At 37.0% G+C, this 19138-nt stretch overlaps 1 protein-coding gene across 1 annotated transcript; it reads right to left on the bottom strand.

Annotated features, from left to right (window-relative positions):
* Positions 1-769: 769 nt before the first annotated feature.
* On the bottom strand, positions 770-3217 carry LOC139841109 (uncharacterized). The gene is made up of 5 exons (XM_071831342.1): positions 3080-3217; positions 2786-3025; positions 1430-2296; positions 1270-1330; positions 770-1110 (listed from the first exon to the last, which is right to left on the bottom strand). The coding sequence occupies exons 1-5, from the start codon at positions 3215-3217 to the stop codon at positions 770-772; spliced, it is 1647 nt and encodes a 548-aa protein (XP_071687443.1).
* Between the last annotated feature and the right edge of the window lie 15921 nt (positions 3218-19138).

The raw sequence follows: 19138 nt of genomic DNA, 5'->3' as shown, positions 1-19138 counted from the left end.
GCGAACTTATCCGCCTTTTGCATGGTATTCCTATGCTTTTTGCCGCCTCCTGAAGTCATCTATTGTTCATCAGCCGTTCAGTGCCTTTATTGAGGCTATCAAGAAGTTGACTACGTTTGAGGTTTTGAAGGCGGTGCAGTGTTTCTTGCTGCCTGGTAGCGCTGCCCAAAAGAAGAAGACTGAATTGAGCGCTACTTGTATGCAGGACTGCCATCGGGCACATGAGGCTCTCGGCCAAATTATTTTTGAAGAATTAGACAAAATCTGTAGGGACGAGAACTCATCCGTTGAGGATATTGTAAATTATCAACCGTAGAGATATGCACTCGGTTGGGTTTTTGTATGATTAATGTGATTTCTTTATATCTTGTTGTATGTTGCGTATGAACTAGTTTACTTTTCCTTTGAGTTGCATATATTTGTCATGACAAAAACGTAGATATCTAGACTACGCGTGAGTGTGGTCGAGCTATTTATACGGTAAGACCGGACCACCAATGATATGGTCGGATGTCCTTGTTATCCGTTAAGGTTCTTCAAGGAGTGTCCTCCTACCAACGAAAGCTAGAAAGCATTTCCTCTGGCGGTAGGTCTGAAATATGCCGAAAGACTTTTGATTTTACTTGTGTCATATTCAGAGTCATTATAGTATATAAGCATATAAAATGAAGCTTTATTGATGACTTATACAAAGAAATTATTTGAGTACATAAGTGTTTTGCACTTCTGCCGTCCGAGTGGATGATTAATCCTCCCGGTTGCAGATAAGTTACACGTGATATTTCTTTAAATGGAAGGCATGCCAAGGGCGTTGTATCGGAACTCCATCTGGTGTCTCCAGGTGGTATGCACCATACTCAGTTATGCCGATAACCCTGTAGGGTCCCTCCCATCTGGGGCCTAATTTTCTGACGTCTTGCTGTCGGCTGGCCTCGTTGTTGCGCAAAACCAAATCTTTTAATTGAAAGTCCAGTGGTTTAACTTTTTTGTCATAGTGGTTTGCGATTTGTTGCTTCTTTTTGGCTTGCCGGGTATGCGCTATTGTTCTCCATTCTTCCAGAGCATCTAAATTTTCTCGTAATGCATCATCGTTTTGTTGTTCATCGAATTCTGTTATTCATTCGGTTGGAACAAGCACTTCAGCCGGTATAACCGCTTCGGTTCCATACACTAGACTGAAAGGCATTTCGTTCGTACTATCTTTCGGTGTTGTCCGGTGTGCCCATAGTACGTGTTGGAGTTCATCCACCCATCCTTGTCGGTGTTTACCTAGTCTTGCTTTGATGTCGGCGACGATGTCTCTGTTAGTGACCTCGACTTGTCCGTTGGCCTGTGGGTATGCCACAGAGGTAAATGACTATTGAATGTCCATGTCTGCGCACCAATCTTTCAATGGATTATGTGCGAACTACGTGCCATTGTCGCTGACTATCTCTCGTGGTAAGTCGAAATGACAAATAATGTCCTCCCACACAAAGATTAAGATTTTCCTTCCTGTAATCGTGCTTAACGGTTTCGCCTCAATCCACTTAGTAAAGTAGTCGATTGCGACTACTAGGAATTTAACATTACCGACACCTCGTGGGAATGGGCCGACGAAATCGATCCCCCATTTGCAGAATGGCCAAGCGGCGTGTATTGGAATCATGTTCCGACGAGGAGATCTGTTGATGGGAGCGTGTATTTGACATGTTTCGCAGTTTACGATCAGGTCATACGTATCCTGATACATGTGTGGCCAGAAATAACCCATTCTCTTGATCCTGCTAAATATCATTCGGTAGCCGGAGTGCATTGAGCAGGCTCCCTCGTGCATTTCTCGTATTATCTCTTTGGCCTGTGTCGGACCAACGCATCGTAAGTAAGGTTCTATGAACGATTTCCTGTACAGGATGCCGTTTTTGAAATAATACATTGGTGCCCGCATTCGTATCCTGTGGGCTTGTAATTTGTCCTCCGGGAGGGTTCCGTCAGTAAGGTATTTTATGAAGGGTGTCATCCAACATTCTTCTTCTGTTGTGATTTTCGCCATGAGGGTATCCTCTTCAGTTGACTTTCTTTCCAGAACTTCAACCATAACCTTTTTGGTAAAGTGATCGTACAGCAAAGAGGCAAGCTTTCTCAGAGCATCCGCTTTCTTGTTACGATTTCGGGGTATTTGTTTTATTTCAAATGCCGCAAAGGTGTTGGTTAGTGCCTTCGTAAGTTCTTGGTATTTTTGCATCGATGTATCTCTTGCTTCGAAGCTGCCATTTAGCTGACTTGCTACTAGTTGCGAGTCGACATAAGCCGTGAGCTGTCGCACATCAATACTTTTAGCCAAGCGTAATCCAGCTATTAGTGCTTCGTACTCGACCTCATTGTTTGAGGCAGCGAACTTCAACCATATAGCGTAAGTTATTTCCTCTCCGTCTGGGAGACGAGGAGTATGCCTATGCCATCCCCCTCCTCACTAGACGCCCCATCCGTATATAGCTCCCAGAATTCGTCCATCTCTCTTCTTGTGACTGTTGTTTCTCCTTGTTTGATCATGTCGGAAGGGAGCTCCACCAGGAAGTCTGATATGACTTGGCCCTTGACTGAATGTCTCGGGAGGAAAGTGATTTCGTGCTCTCCTAGTTCTATTACCCATTTCGCCATTCTTCCAGAGATTTGCGGCTTGGTCAGGACGTGTTTGATTGTTGGTCTGTAAAAACTTGTATCGGATGTGCTTAAAAATATCGTCGTAGCCGTCTGGCGGTGTGTACTAAAGCGTAAATTAGTTTTTCCATGGCCGGGTAGTTACTTCCCCGTTTTGCAATACTTTGCTTACAAAGTACACCGGCATTTGAGTTTTACCCCTGTCGGTAATTAGGACTGAGCTGATTGCCTCAGAGGAGGCGGCAAGGTACACCGTGAGGGTTTCACCTGGTATAGGTGCCGTTAATGCCGGCAGCTCTTTTAAGAATGCCTTCACATCCTGGAAGGCCCTCTCGACCTCATCCGTCCATATGAAATCTTTTTTGCTCAGGCAACCCTTTAACGTCTGGAAAAAGGGCAGAGCCCTGTCAGCGGCTCATGACAGGAACCTTGTGAGTGCCGCTAGTTTCCCGTTTAGGCTTTGCACGCCCTTTTTACTCCTGGGTGACAGCATATATTCGATTGCTTGAATTTTATTCAGGTTTTCTTTGATTCCTCTCGGAGTGATCATGAAACCCAAGAAATGACCTTCTTCCATTCTGAAAGAGCATTTTGACGGATTTAATTTCATGTTGATTTTACGTAGCGAATCGAATGTTTAAATGATGTCTAAAATCATTTGTTCTTCTGTTTTGCTCTTGATGACGATGTCATCCACGTACGCTTCGATATTTCGTCCGATTTGGTCCTGAAATGCTTTGTCGATTAGCTGTTGATATGTTGCTCCGGCATTCTTTAGCCAAATGGCATTTTGGTGTAGCAAAAGATGCCTTTGTTCGTGAAGAATGCGGTTTTTTCTTTGTCGATTTCTGCCATTGAAATTTGTTGGTAACCCATGTATGCATCCAGAAAGTTTAGAAACTGGTAACCTGATAGGGATTCCACTTTCCAGTCAATTTCCGGCAGAGGGTAATTGTCTTTTGAGCATGCTTTGTTGATGTCTTTGTAGTCGACACACATGCGCCAAGATCTGTCTGCCTTCTTTACTATCACGGGGTTCGCCACCCATGTTTGATGCTTTACTTTCTTCATTATAGTGGCGTCAACTAGTCGCTGTACCTCTTTATCCAGGAATTCGCTCTGTTCGAATGCCATCGCCCTTTTCTTCTGGACGACTGGTGTGATATTCGGGTTTACGTTTAGCCGATGTTGTGCTATTTCTCGTGGGACACCTGTCATGTCGGATGGTTCCCAGGCGATGACGTCAATACTTGCTGCTAAAAGTTTGCAGAGCGTATCTTTTGCGTTGGTGCTCAAGGTAGTGCCAATCTGGATCTGTTGGTCCGGATGCTTCAGGTTTGGGGATACGTAGCCGTTGTCATGGACTACAATATCGCTGGCTCCTTTGAATATTTGCATGCATTCGATTGGTTCCATTTCTTGTGTCCGGATTGTGGCGACTCCAGCTGGAGTCGGGAACTTCAGCATGCCGTGTACTGTAGACGCAATTGCACTGAATTTCTGCATGGCATTACGCCCCAAGATAACGTTATACCGTGAGTCTGTTTTGACTATGGAGAATTCGATGTCTGCCGGACTTTGTAAAGGTAATGTTCTCAAAACGACCTCTAGCGTGATGGAGCCCACCGGCCAAGTTGCAGCACTGTTGAACCCTGCCAATGGCGAAGTTGCGGCTTTCTTCTACCATCTGATGTTTTCTGGTAGCTACAGAAAACAATGTTCAAACATGACCTCTGCCCCTGCACCGGTGTCGGTGTATATTCGCCCAATTTGGCAATTGGAGATATGTGCTCGTATGATAACATGGTCTGAAGATGGGTTAATATTAAATAACAAGGGGAACATGATGGGTTCATGCTTCAATGCATCTAACACTCCTAATTTTTGCCGCTGTCCCACGACCCATGAGTGAATCATATGGACATCGGCGTCGTTGGTGCTGCGTATGCTTGTTTCTTCATTTTCCAGCTCATCGTGGCGAGTTGTGATTAATTTCGTACCTTTAGATAGCGCCATTTGATCAAAACAAAATCGTTAAGTGTGATTAGATTTCGGGTTTGAGTGCTTAATTTGAGAAAAAGAGTAGGTTGATTGTTTTAACTCCAATAATTGTGCGAACCCCGATTTGGAATCTGGATTCCAAGGGCGTAAAACAATCAATTGAATTAACCTTATTCGATCGGAATCGAATAAGTTAATATCTTAGTGTGGATTGACTCCGATGATGATCGGAGTATCGATCAGAATTCTGAATATTGTTAACGACTGGAGTAATGCTACTGTAATTGATTTGGGCAGAGTAACAATAATGCATCCAGTGTTGTCCAAATGAAGGATCTTATTAGTGTATTTAAAGATGTTATGGAGGGAATGATGACGTGGCACATGTCCCTTTCATGGTTGTAACAAACTTTGTCAATACCGAGGGGTGATGTGACACCTGTCCTTTTCATGGGAATAACAGATCCTAACGAACTTTCCTAGATTCGCGGGCTGATGTGGCATGCAACTTACTTGTATGCTTGTTCCGTTACCAGGCGATCATTCTGGGACGAAGTGTCTTTCTCCGGGATGACGGACTTTCTCTGGGACGTCGTACTTGTCTCGGGAGAATGTCTTCGTGTCGGGTTGTGATGCCGTGACGGTATTGATGGCAGGATAGTTCCGGTTAAGGCATCACGGTGCTCTCAGTCTAGCCGGGAGGGTTTTGCTTTCTACTTGGTGATTCTTCACGGGTATAGCTATCATGACTGCCTGCATGGTGCCGGTTATGTGTATGTAATCTTGGCTCTCAGTCTTGCCGTTTGTCCGTCATGGTAAAGTTTCCGGGATGACGTCAGACGGATGTCGAGAAAGGGTCCCGTACACCGGGTTGTGCAGTGCCGGGTAAGGTCCTTGCCGGGATGCTTGCCTATTTTGAGACGGATCATTATGTGTATCATTAGTAACCTAGTCAAAGGTTGACTAAATATTGCATATCCTTTGATAAACCTTTTATAGTATCCAGTTAGCCCTAGAAACCCACGGATCATTATGTGTATCATTATGTTTTAGGTAATGGCCATTCAGCAATAGCTATCACCTTAGATGGACCAGTAGCAACCCCTTGAGTTGATATAACATGTCCTAAATATTTCACCTTATTAGTTGCAAATACACATTTTGATTCCTTGGCAAACAGTGTATATTGCCACATAACTTCGAACACCTGCTATAAATGTTTAATATGGGTTTCTATACTTAGACTATACACTAGGATATCATCAAAAAATATCAAAGTGAATCTTCTCAGAAATGGCCTAAAAATATCATTCACTAAAGCGAGAAAAGTTGAAGGAGCATTGGTAAGACCAAAGGGCATTACCAAGAATTCATAATGGCCATCATGTATCCTAAAAGCAGTTTTTGCTATGTCTTCATCACACATTCTGATTTGGTGGTAGCCTGCCCTCAAATCCAGCTTACTGAACACCTTTGACCCATTGAGTTAATCAATTAACTCCTCTATTATAGGTATAGGGAACCTATCTTTGATGGTTTTAGCATTTAACTGTTATAGCTAATTGGTTAGGGTGTCCCACATAGAAAGTAGAAAGAAAAATATGTATGAATATAAGGCACTTGGGAACCTTTCTCTATCACCAATTGGTTTTAGAGAAAAAAGAAACTCATGAGCTTATATGCATGTCATGTTGGTAGACCTAAATCGATCCTACAAATGGTATAAAAGCGGGTGGCAAGGGTGTAATCATTGTGGCAGCGGCGGTTCATATCAGGGGTGACTGTGGACGTGACCAGGGGAAGAGGTCCGGTGTCCGGGAAAAGTTGAGATGTAAATGAACGGGTCCGAGATAGAAAGCCATGTTATATGATACGAGTGCATGAGCAAACCGATTAAGGGGTGATTGTTAGAGCTAATTGGTTACGGTGTCCTACATAAAAAGTAGAAAGAAAAGTATGTATGCATATAAGGCACCTGGAACCTCTCTCTATCACCAATTGGTTTTATAGAAAAGAGGGACTCATGAGCTTATATGCATGACATGTTGGTGGACCTAAATCGATCCTACATTAACTCCCTATAATCCACGCATAGCCTCCAAGATCCATCTTTTTTCTCGATCATTACAATCGGAGATGAAAAGGGGCTTTGGCTTGGTCTAATGACTCACTCTCCAAAAGTTCTTTAACCAATGCTTCCACATCATCTTTTTGTGAAGGTGGATGTTTGTATGACCTAATGTTGATGGGTTATGTGCCTTCTTTCAACACAATCTTGTGGTCACAACTTCTCTTTGGTTGTAATGACTTTGGCACTTCAAACACATCTTTATATTCATTAAGCAATTGCTTCAAACTTGGGTCCATTTGTTTACCCTTTATTTGACTATTAATCTGCTCACCCTACATCTGGCATAAATTAATTGGGTAGACACACAAAGACATGACATTTAATTGGATTTATGGTTGTTGCATTGCTTTTGACATTTTCCTTCCATCTACCAAGGTTGCAGTTGACCTTTGTCCTCTTAATTCTCTCTTCTTGCCATTGTATTTCAAGGTCATCTTCAATTTTTCAAAATTTCAAATAATGTCTCCCAATGTTTCTAACCATTAAATTCCCAACACCATATCACACCCACCAAACTGCAATGACATGATATCCTCTTGAAAAGTTTCACCATTTAATTGCCATTTGAAATTAGAACATTAATAAGCACTTAAGGTTTTGTTGCCACCAGGAACAAACACTGCTAGTGGTGCAATGTTGTTGATTTTGCATCCCAATGTTTTTACCATTGCAATGTCTAAAAAGTTATGGGCAACGCCAGAGTCAATTAAGATCTGCACTGCAAATTTTTTCACTTAACTTTTAATCCTCATGGTTTGATATGCACTAGTTCCAGTCAAAGCATTAAGTGATATATGAGGTAAGCTTACATTTTGTATATCTTCCATTTCAATTTATAGTTCCACCTCTCTGAATTCCTCATTTACCATTTGTTCTTTAAAATTTTCTTCAACTATTACTTCTAATGAGAATATTTGGCCAGGACATTTGTGACCTGGTGAATACTTCTACTCACAATAGAAACATTGACCCTTGGCTCTCTTTTCTTTAATCTCTTTCTGTGTCAACCTTCTTCAAACCACATTATTGGTCTGACTATGTTTATAAGGTGTATTGGTTAAGGTGAGTTTGATTGTTCACAGTTGTAGGTTTTGGCAAATTAGGGTTACTGTAATCTGTTTTTGGTGTGTAAGTGTATGTATTCTTGTTTTAGTTGGGTAGGATGGCAGTATATCTCTTGATAGAAACAGAAGACATATCTTCTTGAAGTTTAGCCAAGCTGGAAGCATCTTCCAAAGATTTTGGTTTAAACATACGTACAACCAATTCAATATCTCTTCTTAATCCCCCTAAGAACAACTTAGTGCATGCTTTTCACTGATATCCAATTTATTTAACAAGTATTCAAACCTGTCATGATATTCAACCAACGAACATGTTTACTTCAGATTCTTTAATTTTGAAAGTGGATCTTCAATGCTAGATCCGAATCTTTTCTGAAATGCAGCTTCATATACTTCTCAATCTACATCTTCACCATTCAATTTGATGAATTGTTGATGCCAATTTAGGGCTTTACCAGTCATGTGAATTGATGTCACCCGTACTTTTTCCTCATCTTCTATTCGATCTGTTGCAAATAATTTTTTACTCCTATAGATCCATCCTTTCACATCTTCAACATCGAATTTTCAAAATTCGATTTTTGTAAACCTAGTTAGTTATTGAGTACTGCCACCTTCACCTGATTTCATTTTCTACAATTCAGACTGAAAATGTTGGTGTTGGAGGAATAAAGTTGAAATACATTCATTCATCTATGTTTGCGAAGCTAACATATTGCAATCCATCGCATCAATCGCAGATCTTAGCGATTCAATTGAGTTATCTTCTTCGATTACACAATTTCTTGTTGATGTCACCAAGATTGTGCGATTCAGATGTTGGATACAAGAACGTTCTGCTCTGATACCACTGATACAACAGTTCAACTTGGATTAACAAATCTGTATTGAACTCCACAATTAACCTGGAAGCTATGAACAAGAAAAGTTTCGAAGTATAATTGGGGAAAACTTGTATTCAACGAATTACAAGAAAATGAGAATCACGGAATAGAAAGAAAGTTGTTACAATCGAAAAACTAAAAAAACTAATTGAACTTCTAACAACTATTTAACAAGAATTGATCGCAAACAGGTAACGACATTTGAGTGGGAAAACCCGTTATCCATTAGCTGAGCTAAAGGCTTGACTTTTAAACAACCATCACGTGTACAACACGTGACTGTTTGATCTCGTGCAGCTCACGTGCTTGCTCATATCAATAAATTAAACGTCGGATAAATTAAAATCAAGATACGAAAATATGAAATAAGGAGTTAGGTTGAAAACCTTACGGTGATGAAAATCCAAAGACCTGAGGACTTCGAAAGTCAATACACGTGAAATAACTTATGTTTGTGTCTATTTATAGTATAATTATAATTATCATTTAATTACAATATAATAATTATACCCATAGCGTGTATATATATTATTAATTTATTATTATATTAAATAGTTTTAAACTAAAATATTTACCTAAAGAATATAGAACTTTGAAACTAAATATCAAATGACTAATATGCGCTTATGCAACTTGCACATGTAATATCTAACGGGCTATTGTAACGGTGTTCGTTAGGACAACTCTCGAGTGTTTGATGGAGAGTGAAGGATAACCCGTGTGATTTTAAAATAGGACTATTGATATAAGTTTACATAAACCATAAAGAGTAATGGTATAATTTACTCTATTAAATATTAAAGTTATGTCCATTTGATATGTTCTTGAGGTATCAGAGCCATGTTATGATTCATGTGATTCAATTAGATCCAATTCAATCATCAAAATATTTTTGCAATTAAAATCTCTTCATTACATGAAGACTCTACAATCAATTTGAATACTTGACTATCAAAATAATCTGATTTGTTAATCATCTTAATTCATATCTCCAAAATTGTAATTCAAAACTTAAAACACCAAATCATAAACCAAAAGCCATTGATAATCTTGATTCACCAAATCTTCCTCAGTTTCTCCATCAACAAGATAATTCGGGCCGAAATCTCAGGTTGAAAATGCCTATTGAATGAAAATACTATAATTCATACATTTGATGATGATAATGTTGAATGTTAAGTACAAATTAGACAACCGTGTGATTTTCTTGACTAACCTGCAATAAACCACCTGGAATTCCTTTTAGTTTCTCGATTCCTTTTATATGCCTTCAATCTACCAACGGCCTTTTACCCTCCCTTTTGACAACTCCCCGTTTGATATGATAGCTTCAAGCCGTCCCAATCAAAAATTGTTCCGAGAGTCTTTTACACGATCCAAGAAAACAAGCCAGACACGTTTTACCACCTTCTTCTACCTCCACAGGTTAGTCTATTTTCATGAACAAGAGCCTACCTTGCAACTACTACCACTACTACTAGGACTTATGTATAAGCAGTAAATAAGCTTCTAATAAAAATATGTGAGTCATGGACACCCATGTACTCCTAATCAGTTGCTAACCAACTCAACGTCACACCCATCTACTCTACTAATTGACCAAGTCCAACTACCCATACCCATAAATTTTTGGTCAATTATTAGACACAAATTCAAACTATCAAAGTATTAAACTATTAATCAACCATTAATCATACATGTCATTTTAGGAGTTGTTTCTGACCAAAATTTATTTTCAAGTAAAAGCCTTAAATTTAATCCTCCATATTGCAGAGACCGAGCTTGGAAGACTTGACTTCTCAACTCAGTCACTTGAAGATTAGGCTCGATGATATAAAGTTGCAAACCGATAACTTTTCTCGCCCATACTTCTGGACCACGTACTATGAGATATATAGAGCAGAAATTGAACATTGGGATAAAGAAAATCTTGTCTCGGTAGAAGACAAGAATAAAAGTGAAAGTCCCAAAAGACGCATCACTGTCCTTATAAAACGCCTACTCCATGGGGCAGGAGAAGATATATTCCTTACCGAATTTGAAATACTTGCTAGTTGTAAGCATCATAGCATAGTCACTCTACTTGGATATTGTAATGAAGATCTCGAGAAGATACTTGTTGTTGAGGATGCTTCTAATTGGCAACTTTATTATTATATGGCAAACTACAAAGACAAATCTGTTCTTACATGGGAAAAACGTTTGAAAATATGCCTTGATGTTGCATATGGATTGCAGTACCTACATTATGAGATGGAAGACCAAAAGACGGTGATAAACCGTGATTTCTCTACACTCTCGATTGCCTTCGATGAGAATTATCGAGCAAAGATTTTTGACTTTGAGAAATCGGTCTTCCTTCCTGCTAACCAAGATGCTCATTCTCTCGGTTTACTTCGCGGCACAGTAAATTTTACGGATCGAGAATATCTAGAGCGTGGTAAGTTAACAAGAGCGTCGGATGTATATTCTTTCGCAGTAGTTTTGGTCGAAATTTTATGTGGAAGGTTAGCCACCGATCAAATTTACCTCACGGAGAGTAAACTTGGGTTACCATTTGTAGCACACCGATGCTTCCGCGAGGGAAAAATAATGGAAATGATAGATCATGTAATTAGAGAAGAACGTTATGACAACAATATGATCATAACTGAAGGACCCAACAAAGATTCTATAGATACATTTGTGAAAACTGCATTGTGGGGTTTGGCTGAAACTCAAGACAAACGTCCAACAATGAAAGAAGTCGTCAAAGAGCTTGAGAAAGCATTATCGTTTCAAGTAAGTAAAAAGTCTTGTTAATGTTATTTTGATATGCATAAATTACAAACTAGTGAATCTTAGTGATATTAAAACGTGTAAACTTGTATATTTACTACTAATCTTTATTTTTTGGTGTTATTGTTTAATGGAGAAGCAAGTACAATTCCAAGGGTTAGACCAAGGTGTTGATGGATCGATATTTACGAATGAAAAGCTTGTAAGACTCTTCTTCCATATGTGTTTTCATTTTTCTATTCTTATCAATTTGTTAGCATCAATGTTTACTATTTCAATTAATGAATTATTTCTCGTTTTTATTTTTGATGTTAAAGGGATCTTCAAGTCATGCAGTTGAAAGTCCTAAATGGGACAACCTGAAGGTAATCTTTTAATCCATCTTGTTTTAATTTAGTGTTTACATTTTTCATAGCATCATAGGAATGGGTTCACCTCATTAGCATCCTATATCTTAGGTGCCAGAGAAAAAGGGTCCTAAACGATTACGTGATATCTTTGTCTCGGGTAACCCGAACAAGATAATCTTATCGGTTTACCCCGTTTTAGTAAGAAAGGGCTCCGATTATGAGAACAATGAAATAAAAAGAAATGATGAAAAAACTTTCAAGCTGTCGGATGTAATAAATATATAATAATTGTCAGAATATATGGATGTTGTAAAATTAATTAACACAAGAAAGAGAAATGAATTGAATTAAGAGCCAATGCTTTCTACTAACTTAATTAAATCTGGATTTGGTTACAAAAGTGAGCGAATAAATGCTACTGATTTATACAAAAACTGATATAACAGTTAATAATGAACTAAACAGAAAATTTATACTATCACACCCTAAAGAATGCAACAGTATAAATTTACTCCCCGAGCTTATATAACTTTGACAATAAACTCATAACAATCTCCACAGACAAATTCATTCAATCTTCAATATACGTACCTCACCCATTTTCAACTTTAAGCATTTGCAAACATTTTAAGAATTTTGTACATGGTAAATGATCATGCATGTTTTCACCATAGGGTTTAACATGCCTGCTCACTACGTTGGTGGGGTTTAAGGATCTTAGAACAAGGCTCTCCGGTCCGGCTACCGTGAATAACCCTGGCCGACATGACGATGTCGGCGGGTTGGCCAAGTAATTAAGTCCACCTTCGATAGCGGTCGCTGATCAGAAGGCCCCAAATAAGGTTGTAGGTGCTAGCTTAATGAAGAACTAACCTGTTAACCTTGAAGAGACGGAGAATGATGCTTAATTACGTAAGACGTGTGGCAGATGGTAGTTACGTAATGTGATGATCCCTAGAATGATAGTTAGGGTTTGTATATATAGGCAAACCCTAATTCTAGAACCATCCGAGATAATGGCAATCCTTTCCATAACGAACTCCCCCGAATCACGGATGTAATTATGGAAAAGATATTTACTTGATAGCCAAGTAATCGCTGTACCGGGAACAAAGGCATTAGATACGAATCCGCATACCGCATAACGCACATGAGCACACGCATACGCACACTAGTGGGTGACCGCATACATATGGGGTGCGCATGCGGGTTGCGGTATCATTAGTAAAAACTTAGTTAACATATCTGGTGCAATGTCTTCGGTGTCTATCTTCTTCACTGTAATCTCCTTAGATGCAACCACATCTCAAATAAAATGGAGCTTTACATTAATATGCTTGGACACCTCATTATAAACTTGCTTCTGCGACAAATGTAGAGCACTTTGATTATCACACAACACCAAAACTTTACCTACTGTTAATCCAAATTCACACCATTCTTTTAAGGCTACCACATGTTGCAAACATGCCTTCCAACAAACTCTACAACCAAGCATAGTAAACTCTATCCATATCTCTAAACATTATAAAAAGATATACATACTTGTGTATGGATTTTTTGTGATTGTGTACGCTTCGCCCAATTAATAAAATACACTTTTCTGAGATAATGTAAGTTTAAAACTTTCAAAAACACTAAACAATCAAGTATATTGAACAATTTCAGATCAAACTTTCTTTATTGTTTGAATTATCGTTTGAGTGCCAAAAGTGGCGAAACTAGAATTTTTTTCACCTGGGGCAAAAAAATTAAAACTGTAGCAATTTTTTTGGACAAAATCTGAAGGTTTTAGGGCAAAAAATTGAGGTTTTTAGGCAAATTATGAAGAGAAATTTACTGAATTAAGCATTTTCAACTTCTCTCTTAAAAATAAACAATGTCAGAAGATACTTTTCAACAATAGACAAACATTTCGCCTAATGTCTAGGAGAATTATGCGAAACTACTTGTAACCAATCAAAATGCACCACGTGTTAAAGAAACTTCCACCTCATCTTTTTTCTTTTATTTGTAAAAAGTTTCGCCTAACCTAACTCTTTAAGGCGAACTGGGCGAAATTTGTTTAGGCGACTTAGGCATCATCATAAAACCAATTAAAACTAGCCACGTGCTCACCAAACTTCCATTTAATTTCTTTAAGATATTTGTTAAATAACCTTTGGATAATCTTTACTACATTCCTTAATTTAATAGGTATTATCATCTTCCTTTGGATTGGATAAATCAATTTCCCAGACAAGACTTTGAAAAATATTATTACACTAGTTGTAGTAACCCGAACTTTTCCATGTTTATATATATATTAAATGAAATTGTTATTTACATGATTAAGTGTTTCCAACATGTTAAGCAATCAAATTTGTTAAGACTTGATTAATTGAAATAGGTTTCATATAGACAATTGACCACCCAAGTTGACCGGTGATTCACGAACGTTAAAACTTGTAAAAACTATACGATGACATATATATGGTTATATATATAGTTAACATGATTTTATTATAAGTATGTATCTCATTAGGTATTTTAACAATGAGTTATATACATAAAAATGAGACTATTAATTTAAGAAACTCGAAAACGATATATATAACGATTATCGTTATAACAACGTCTTACTAGGTACATATGAATCATATTAAGATATTGATACACTTGGTTAATTATGTTAAATGATAAGTAAATATATTATTAAGTGTATTAACAATGAAATACATATGTAAAAATAAGACTACTAACTTAATGATTTCAAAACGAGACATATATGTAACGATTATCGTTGTAACGGCATTTAACTGTATATATATCATAGTAAGATATATTATATATCATAATATCATGATAATATAACAATTTAACATCTCATTTTTTATAATAAACAATGGGTTAACAACATTCAACAAGATCGTTAACCTAAAGGTTTCAAAACAACATTTACATGTAACAACTAACGATAAATTAACGACCCAGTTAAAATGTATATCCATGTAGTGTTTTAATATGTATCCATACACTTTTGAAAGACTTCAAGACACTTATCAAAATACTTCTACTTTACAAAAATGCTTACAATTACATCCTCGTTCAGTTTCATCAACAATTCTACTCGTATACACCCGTATTCGTACTCGTACAATACACAGCTTTTAGATGTATGTACTATTGGTATATACACTCCAATTATCAGCTCTTAGCAGCCCATGTGAGTCACCTAACATATGTGGGAACCATCATTTGGAAACTAGCATGAAATATCTCATAAAATTACAAAAATATGAGTAATCATTCATGACTTATTTACATGAAAACAAAATTACATATCCTTTATATCTAATCCATACACCAACGACCAAAAACACCTACAAACACTTTCATTCTTCAATTTTCTTCATCTAATTGATCTCTCAAGTTCTATCTTCAAGTTCTAAGTGTTCTTCATAAATTCCAAAAGTTCTAGTTTCATAAAATCAAGAATACTTTCAAGATTGCAAGTTTACTTCCAAGTTTTCTAAATCCATTCCAAGTAATCATCCAAGATCAAGAAACCTTTGTTACTTACAGTAGGTTATCTTTCTAATACAAGGTAATAATCATATTCAAACTTTAATTCAATTTCTATAACTATAACAATCTTATTTCGAGTGGAAATCTTACTTGAAATTGTTTTCGTGTCATGATTCTGCTTCAAGAACTTTCAAGCCATCCAAGGATCCTTTAAAGCTAGATCTATTTTTCTCATTTTCAGTAGGTTTATCCAAGGAACTTGAGGTAGTAATGATGTTCATAACATCATTCGATTCATACATATAAAGCTATCTTATTCGAAGGTTTAAACTTGTAATCACTAGAACATAGTTTAGTTAATTCTAAACTTGTTCGCAAATAAAAGTTAATCCTTCTAAATTGACTTTTAAAATCAACTAAACACATGTTCTATATCTATACGATATGCTAACTTAATGATTTAAAAACATATATGCTAACCGCGGGCTGTTTTGGGTTAGTTAATTAAAAACTACGATAAACTTTGATTTAAAAGTTGTTATTCTGGGAAAATGATTTTTATTATGAACATGAAACTATATCCAAAAATTATGGTTAAACTCAAAGTGGAAGTATATTTTCTAAAATGGTCATCTAGACGTCGTTCTTTCGACTGTAATGACTACCTTTACAAAAATGACTTGTAACTTATTTTTCCGACGATAAACCTATACTTTTTCTATTTAGATTCATAAAATATAGTTCAATATGAAACCATAGCAATTTTATTCACTCAAAACGGATTTAAAATGAAGAAGTTATGGGTAAAACAAGATTGGATAATTTTTCTCATTTTAGCTACGTGAAAATTGGTAACAAATCTATTCCAACCATAACTTAATCAACTTGTATTGTATATTATGTAATCTTGAGATACCATAGACACGTATACAATGTTTCGACCTGTCATGTCGACACATCTATATATATTTCGGAACAACCATAGACACTCTATATGTGAATGTTGGAGTTAGCTATACAGAGTTGAGGTTGATTCCAAAATATATATAGTTTGAGTTGTGATCAATACTGAGATACGTATACACTGGGTCGTGGATTGATTCAAGATAATATTTATTGATTTATTTCTGTACATCTAACTGTGGACAACTAGTTGTAGGTTACTAACGAGGACAGCTGACTTAATAAACTTAAAACATCAAAATATATTAAAAGTGTTGTAAATATATTTTGAACATACTTTGATATATATATATATATTGTTATAGGTTCGTGAATCAACCAGTGGCCAAGTCTTACTTCCCGACGAAGTAAAAATCTGTGAAAGTGAGTTATAGTCCCACTTTTAAAATCTAATATTTTTGGGATGAGAATACATGCAGGTTTTATAAATGATTTACAAAATAGACACAAGTACGTGAAACTACATTCTATGGTTGAATTATCTAAATCGAATATGCCCCTTTTTATTAAGTCTGGTAATCTAAGAATTAGGGAACATACACCCTAATTGACGCGAATCCTAAAGATAGATCTATTGGGCCTAACAAACCCCATCCAAAGTACCGGATGCTTTAGTACTTCGAAATTTATATCATATCCGAAGGGTGTCCCGGAATGATGGGGATATTCTTATATATATGCATCTTGTTAATGTCGGTTACCAGGTGTTCACCATATGAATGATTTTTATCTCTATGTATGGGATGTGTATTGAAATATGAAATCTTGTGGTCTATTGTTACGATTTGATATATATAGGTTAAACCTATAACTCACCAACATTTTTGTTGACGTTTAAAGCATGTTTATTCTCAGGTGAATACTAAGAGCTTCCGCTGTTGCATACTAAAATAAGGACAAGATTTGGAGTCCATGTTTGTATGATATTGTGTAAAAACTGCATTCAAGAAACTGATTTCGATGTAACATATTTGTATTGTAAACCATTATGTAATGGTCATGTGTAAACAGGATATTTTAGATTATCATTATTTGATAATCTACGTAAAGCTTTTTAAACCTTTATTTATGAAATAAAGGTTATGGTTTGTTTTAAAAATGAATGCAGTCTTTGAAAAACGTCTCATATAGAGGTCAAAACCTCGCAACGAAATCAATTAATATGGAACGTTTTTAATCAATAAGAACGGGACATTTCAGTTGGTATCCGAGCGTTGGTCTTAGAGAACCAGAATTTTGCATTAGTGTGTCTTATCGAGTTTGTTAGGATGCATTAGTGAGTCTGGACTTCGACCGTGTTTACTTGAAAAATGATTGCTTAACAAATTTTGTTGGAAACTATATATTTTTAACATGTGAATATTATGTGATATATTAATCTCTTAACGCGTTTGATATTATGTGATAGATCTCTACCTCTAGAACAAGTCCCATTGACTCACCTAATAATAATGAAGAGTCAAATGTAAATTGGAATGATTCGTGGACTGATTCACAAGTTCCCGAAGAGGAACCGAAATAAGAGTCGGAACCGGAAGAAGAATCAGAACCGGAAGAGGAGGAACCGGAGGAGGAAATAGAACCGGTGGGGGAAATAATAAAACGGTTAAGTAAAAGAAAATCCTCAACCAACCGACCAAGGTTAATTATGGTCAATGGTGTTTCCGCCAAGGAAGCAAAATATTGGGAGGATTACCAATTCTCCGATGAATCGGATTCCGACGAGAATTCCGATGATGTTATAGAAATTACCCCAACTGAATTTAAAAAGGCAAAAGAAAATAATAAGGGAAAGGGCATAAAAATAGAGAAATCTAATTCCAACCCCGATGAACTTTATATGTATCGTCAACCCCCGAAGCCCTTAAGTTGTAACAATGACCCGGGAACCTCTAAACCACCAGGTTTTTCTAAACCAATGTGGAAAATGACGGCTCATATTAGGGGAACATCATATATCCCTAGAAACTTGGCAAAACGAACCAAAATCGAAGAAGAAGAAACGAGCGAGTCGGAATAAGATAGTTGTATTCGTGTGGTGTAATATATGTAATATAGTGTGCTTATGCTTTATGATATATGTACAAATTGCTTGTATTAATAAGTAATTTTTTTTATGAATCTAACTCTTGTCTATTTTACAGTTTAAAAACACAAAATGGATAGACAACCCAATATTTTAAGAGACCTACCCGGAGACATGATTGATGAAATCTTGTCTAGAGTCGGTCAGAATTCCTCGGCACAACTATTTAAGGCGAAATCAGTTTGTAAGACATTCAAAGAACGTTCCAAGAATGTCTTGGTTTATAAGAGACTTTCATTTGAAAGATGGGGGATATCACATTGGGAAACCCATAAGTTACGATGTGTTTACTTTGACGTATATATTGCGGGGAACCCAAATGCTATTTTACGCAACGGGTTAAGAAATTATTTTGACTCAATGTATTCGAATATAGGACTTCATGATTTAGAAAAAGCGGCTAATATGCAACATAAAGAAGCATGCTATGCTTACGGGTTAGTAATGTTCGCTTCTCACCAAAGTGAGAACAAGAACATCGGGCTACAACTATTAAACAAAACGTTCCCACAAGTAACGGAGTCGGTAATTGGGGTAAGAAATGAGGTTTTTAGATTGTTACGGGACTGTTGGACATTACGTAACCCTCGTCCCTTTGAAGACGTTACAACACGCTGTCTTATCAACGGCCATAACGGTTATGTTCTACAAGACCAAGGATGGGAAGTAGTCCTAGTAAAACCAGAATGCATGACTTGTTTCTGGACGTATGAATTACGTGTCTTTATTGCCTT

The sequence above is a fragment of the Rutidosis leptorrhynchoides genome, chromosome 4, assembly GCF_046630445.1.
Source record: "Rutidosis leptorrhynchoides isolate AG116_Rl617_1_P2 chromosome 4, CSIRO_AGI_Rlap_v1, whole genome shotgun sequence".
Taxonomy (NCBI): domain Eukaryota; kingdom Viridiplantae; phylum Streptophyta; class Magnoliopsida; order Asterales; family Asteraceae; genus Rutidosis; species Rutidosis leptorrhynchoides.
This window is presented reverse-complemented; position numbering and strand designations above follow the sequence as displayed.

Excerpts from the sequence above, each read along its gene's own strand:
- LOC139841109 (XM_071831342.1), bottom strand. The coding sequence starts at position 3,217 with ATGGAAGAAGGTCATTTCTTGGGTTTCATGATCACTCCGAGAGGAATC. Across the intron at positions 3,026-3,079 it reads GCCTAAACGGGAAACTAGCG|ACGTTAAAGGGTTGCCTGAG; the intron begins GCACTCACAAGG and ends CCCTTTTTCCAG. Across the intron at positions 1,331-1,429 it reads TCGACTTACCACGAGAGATA|GCCAACGGACAAGTCGAGGT; the intron begins GTCAGCGACAAT and ends GCATACCCACAG.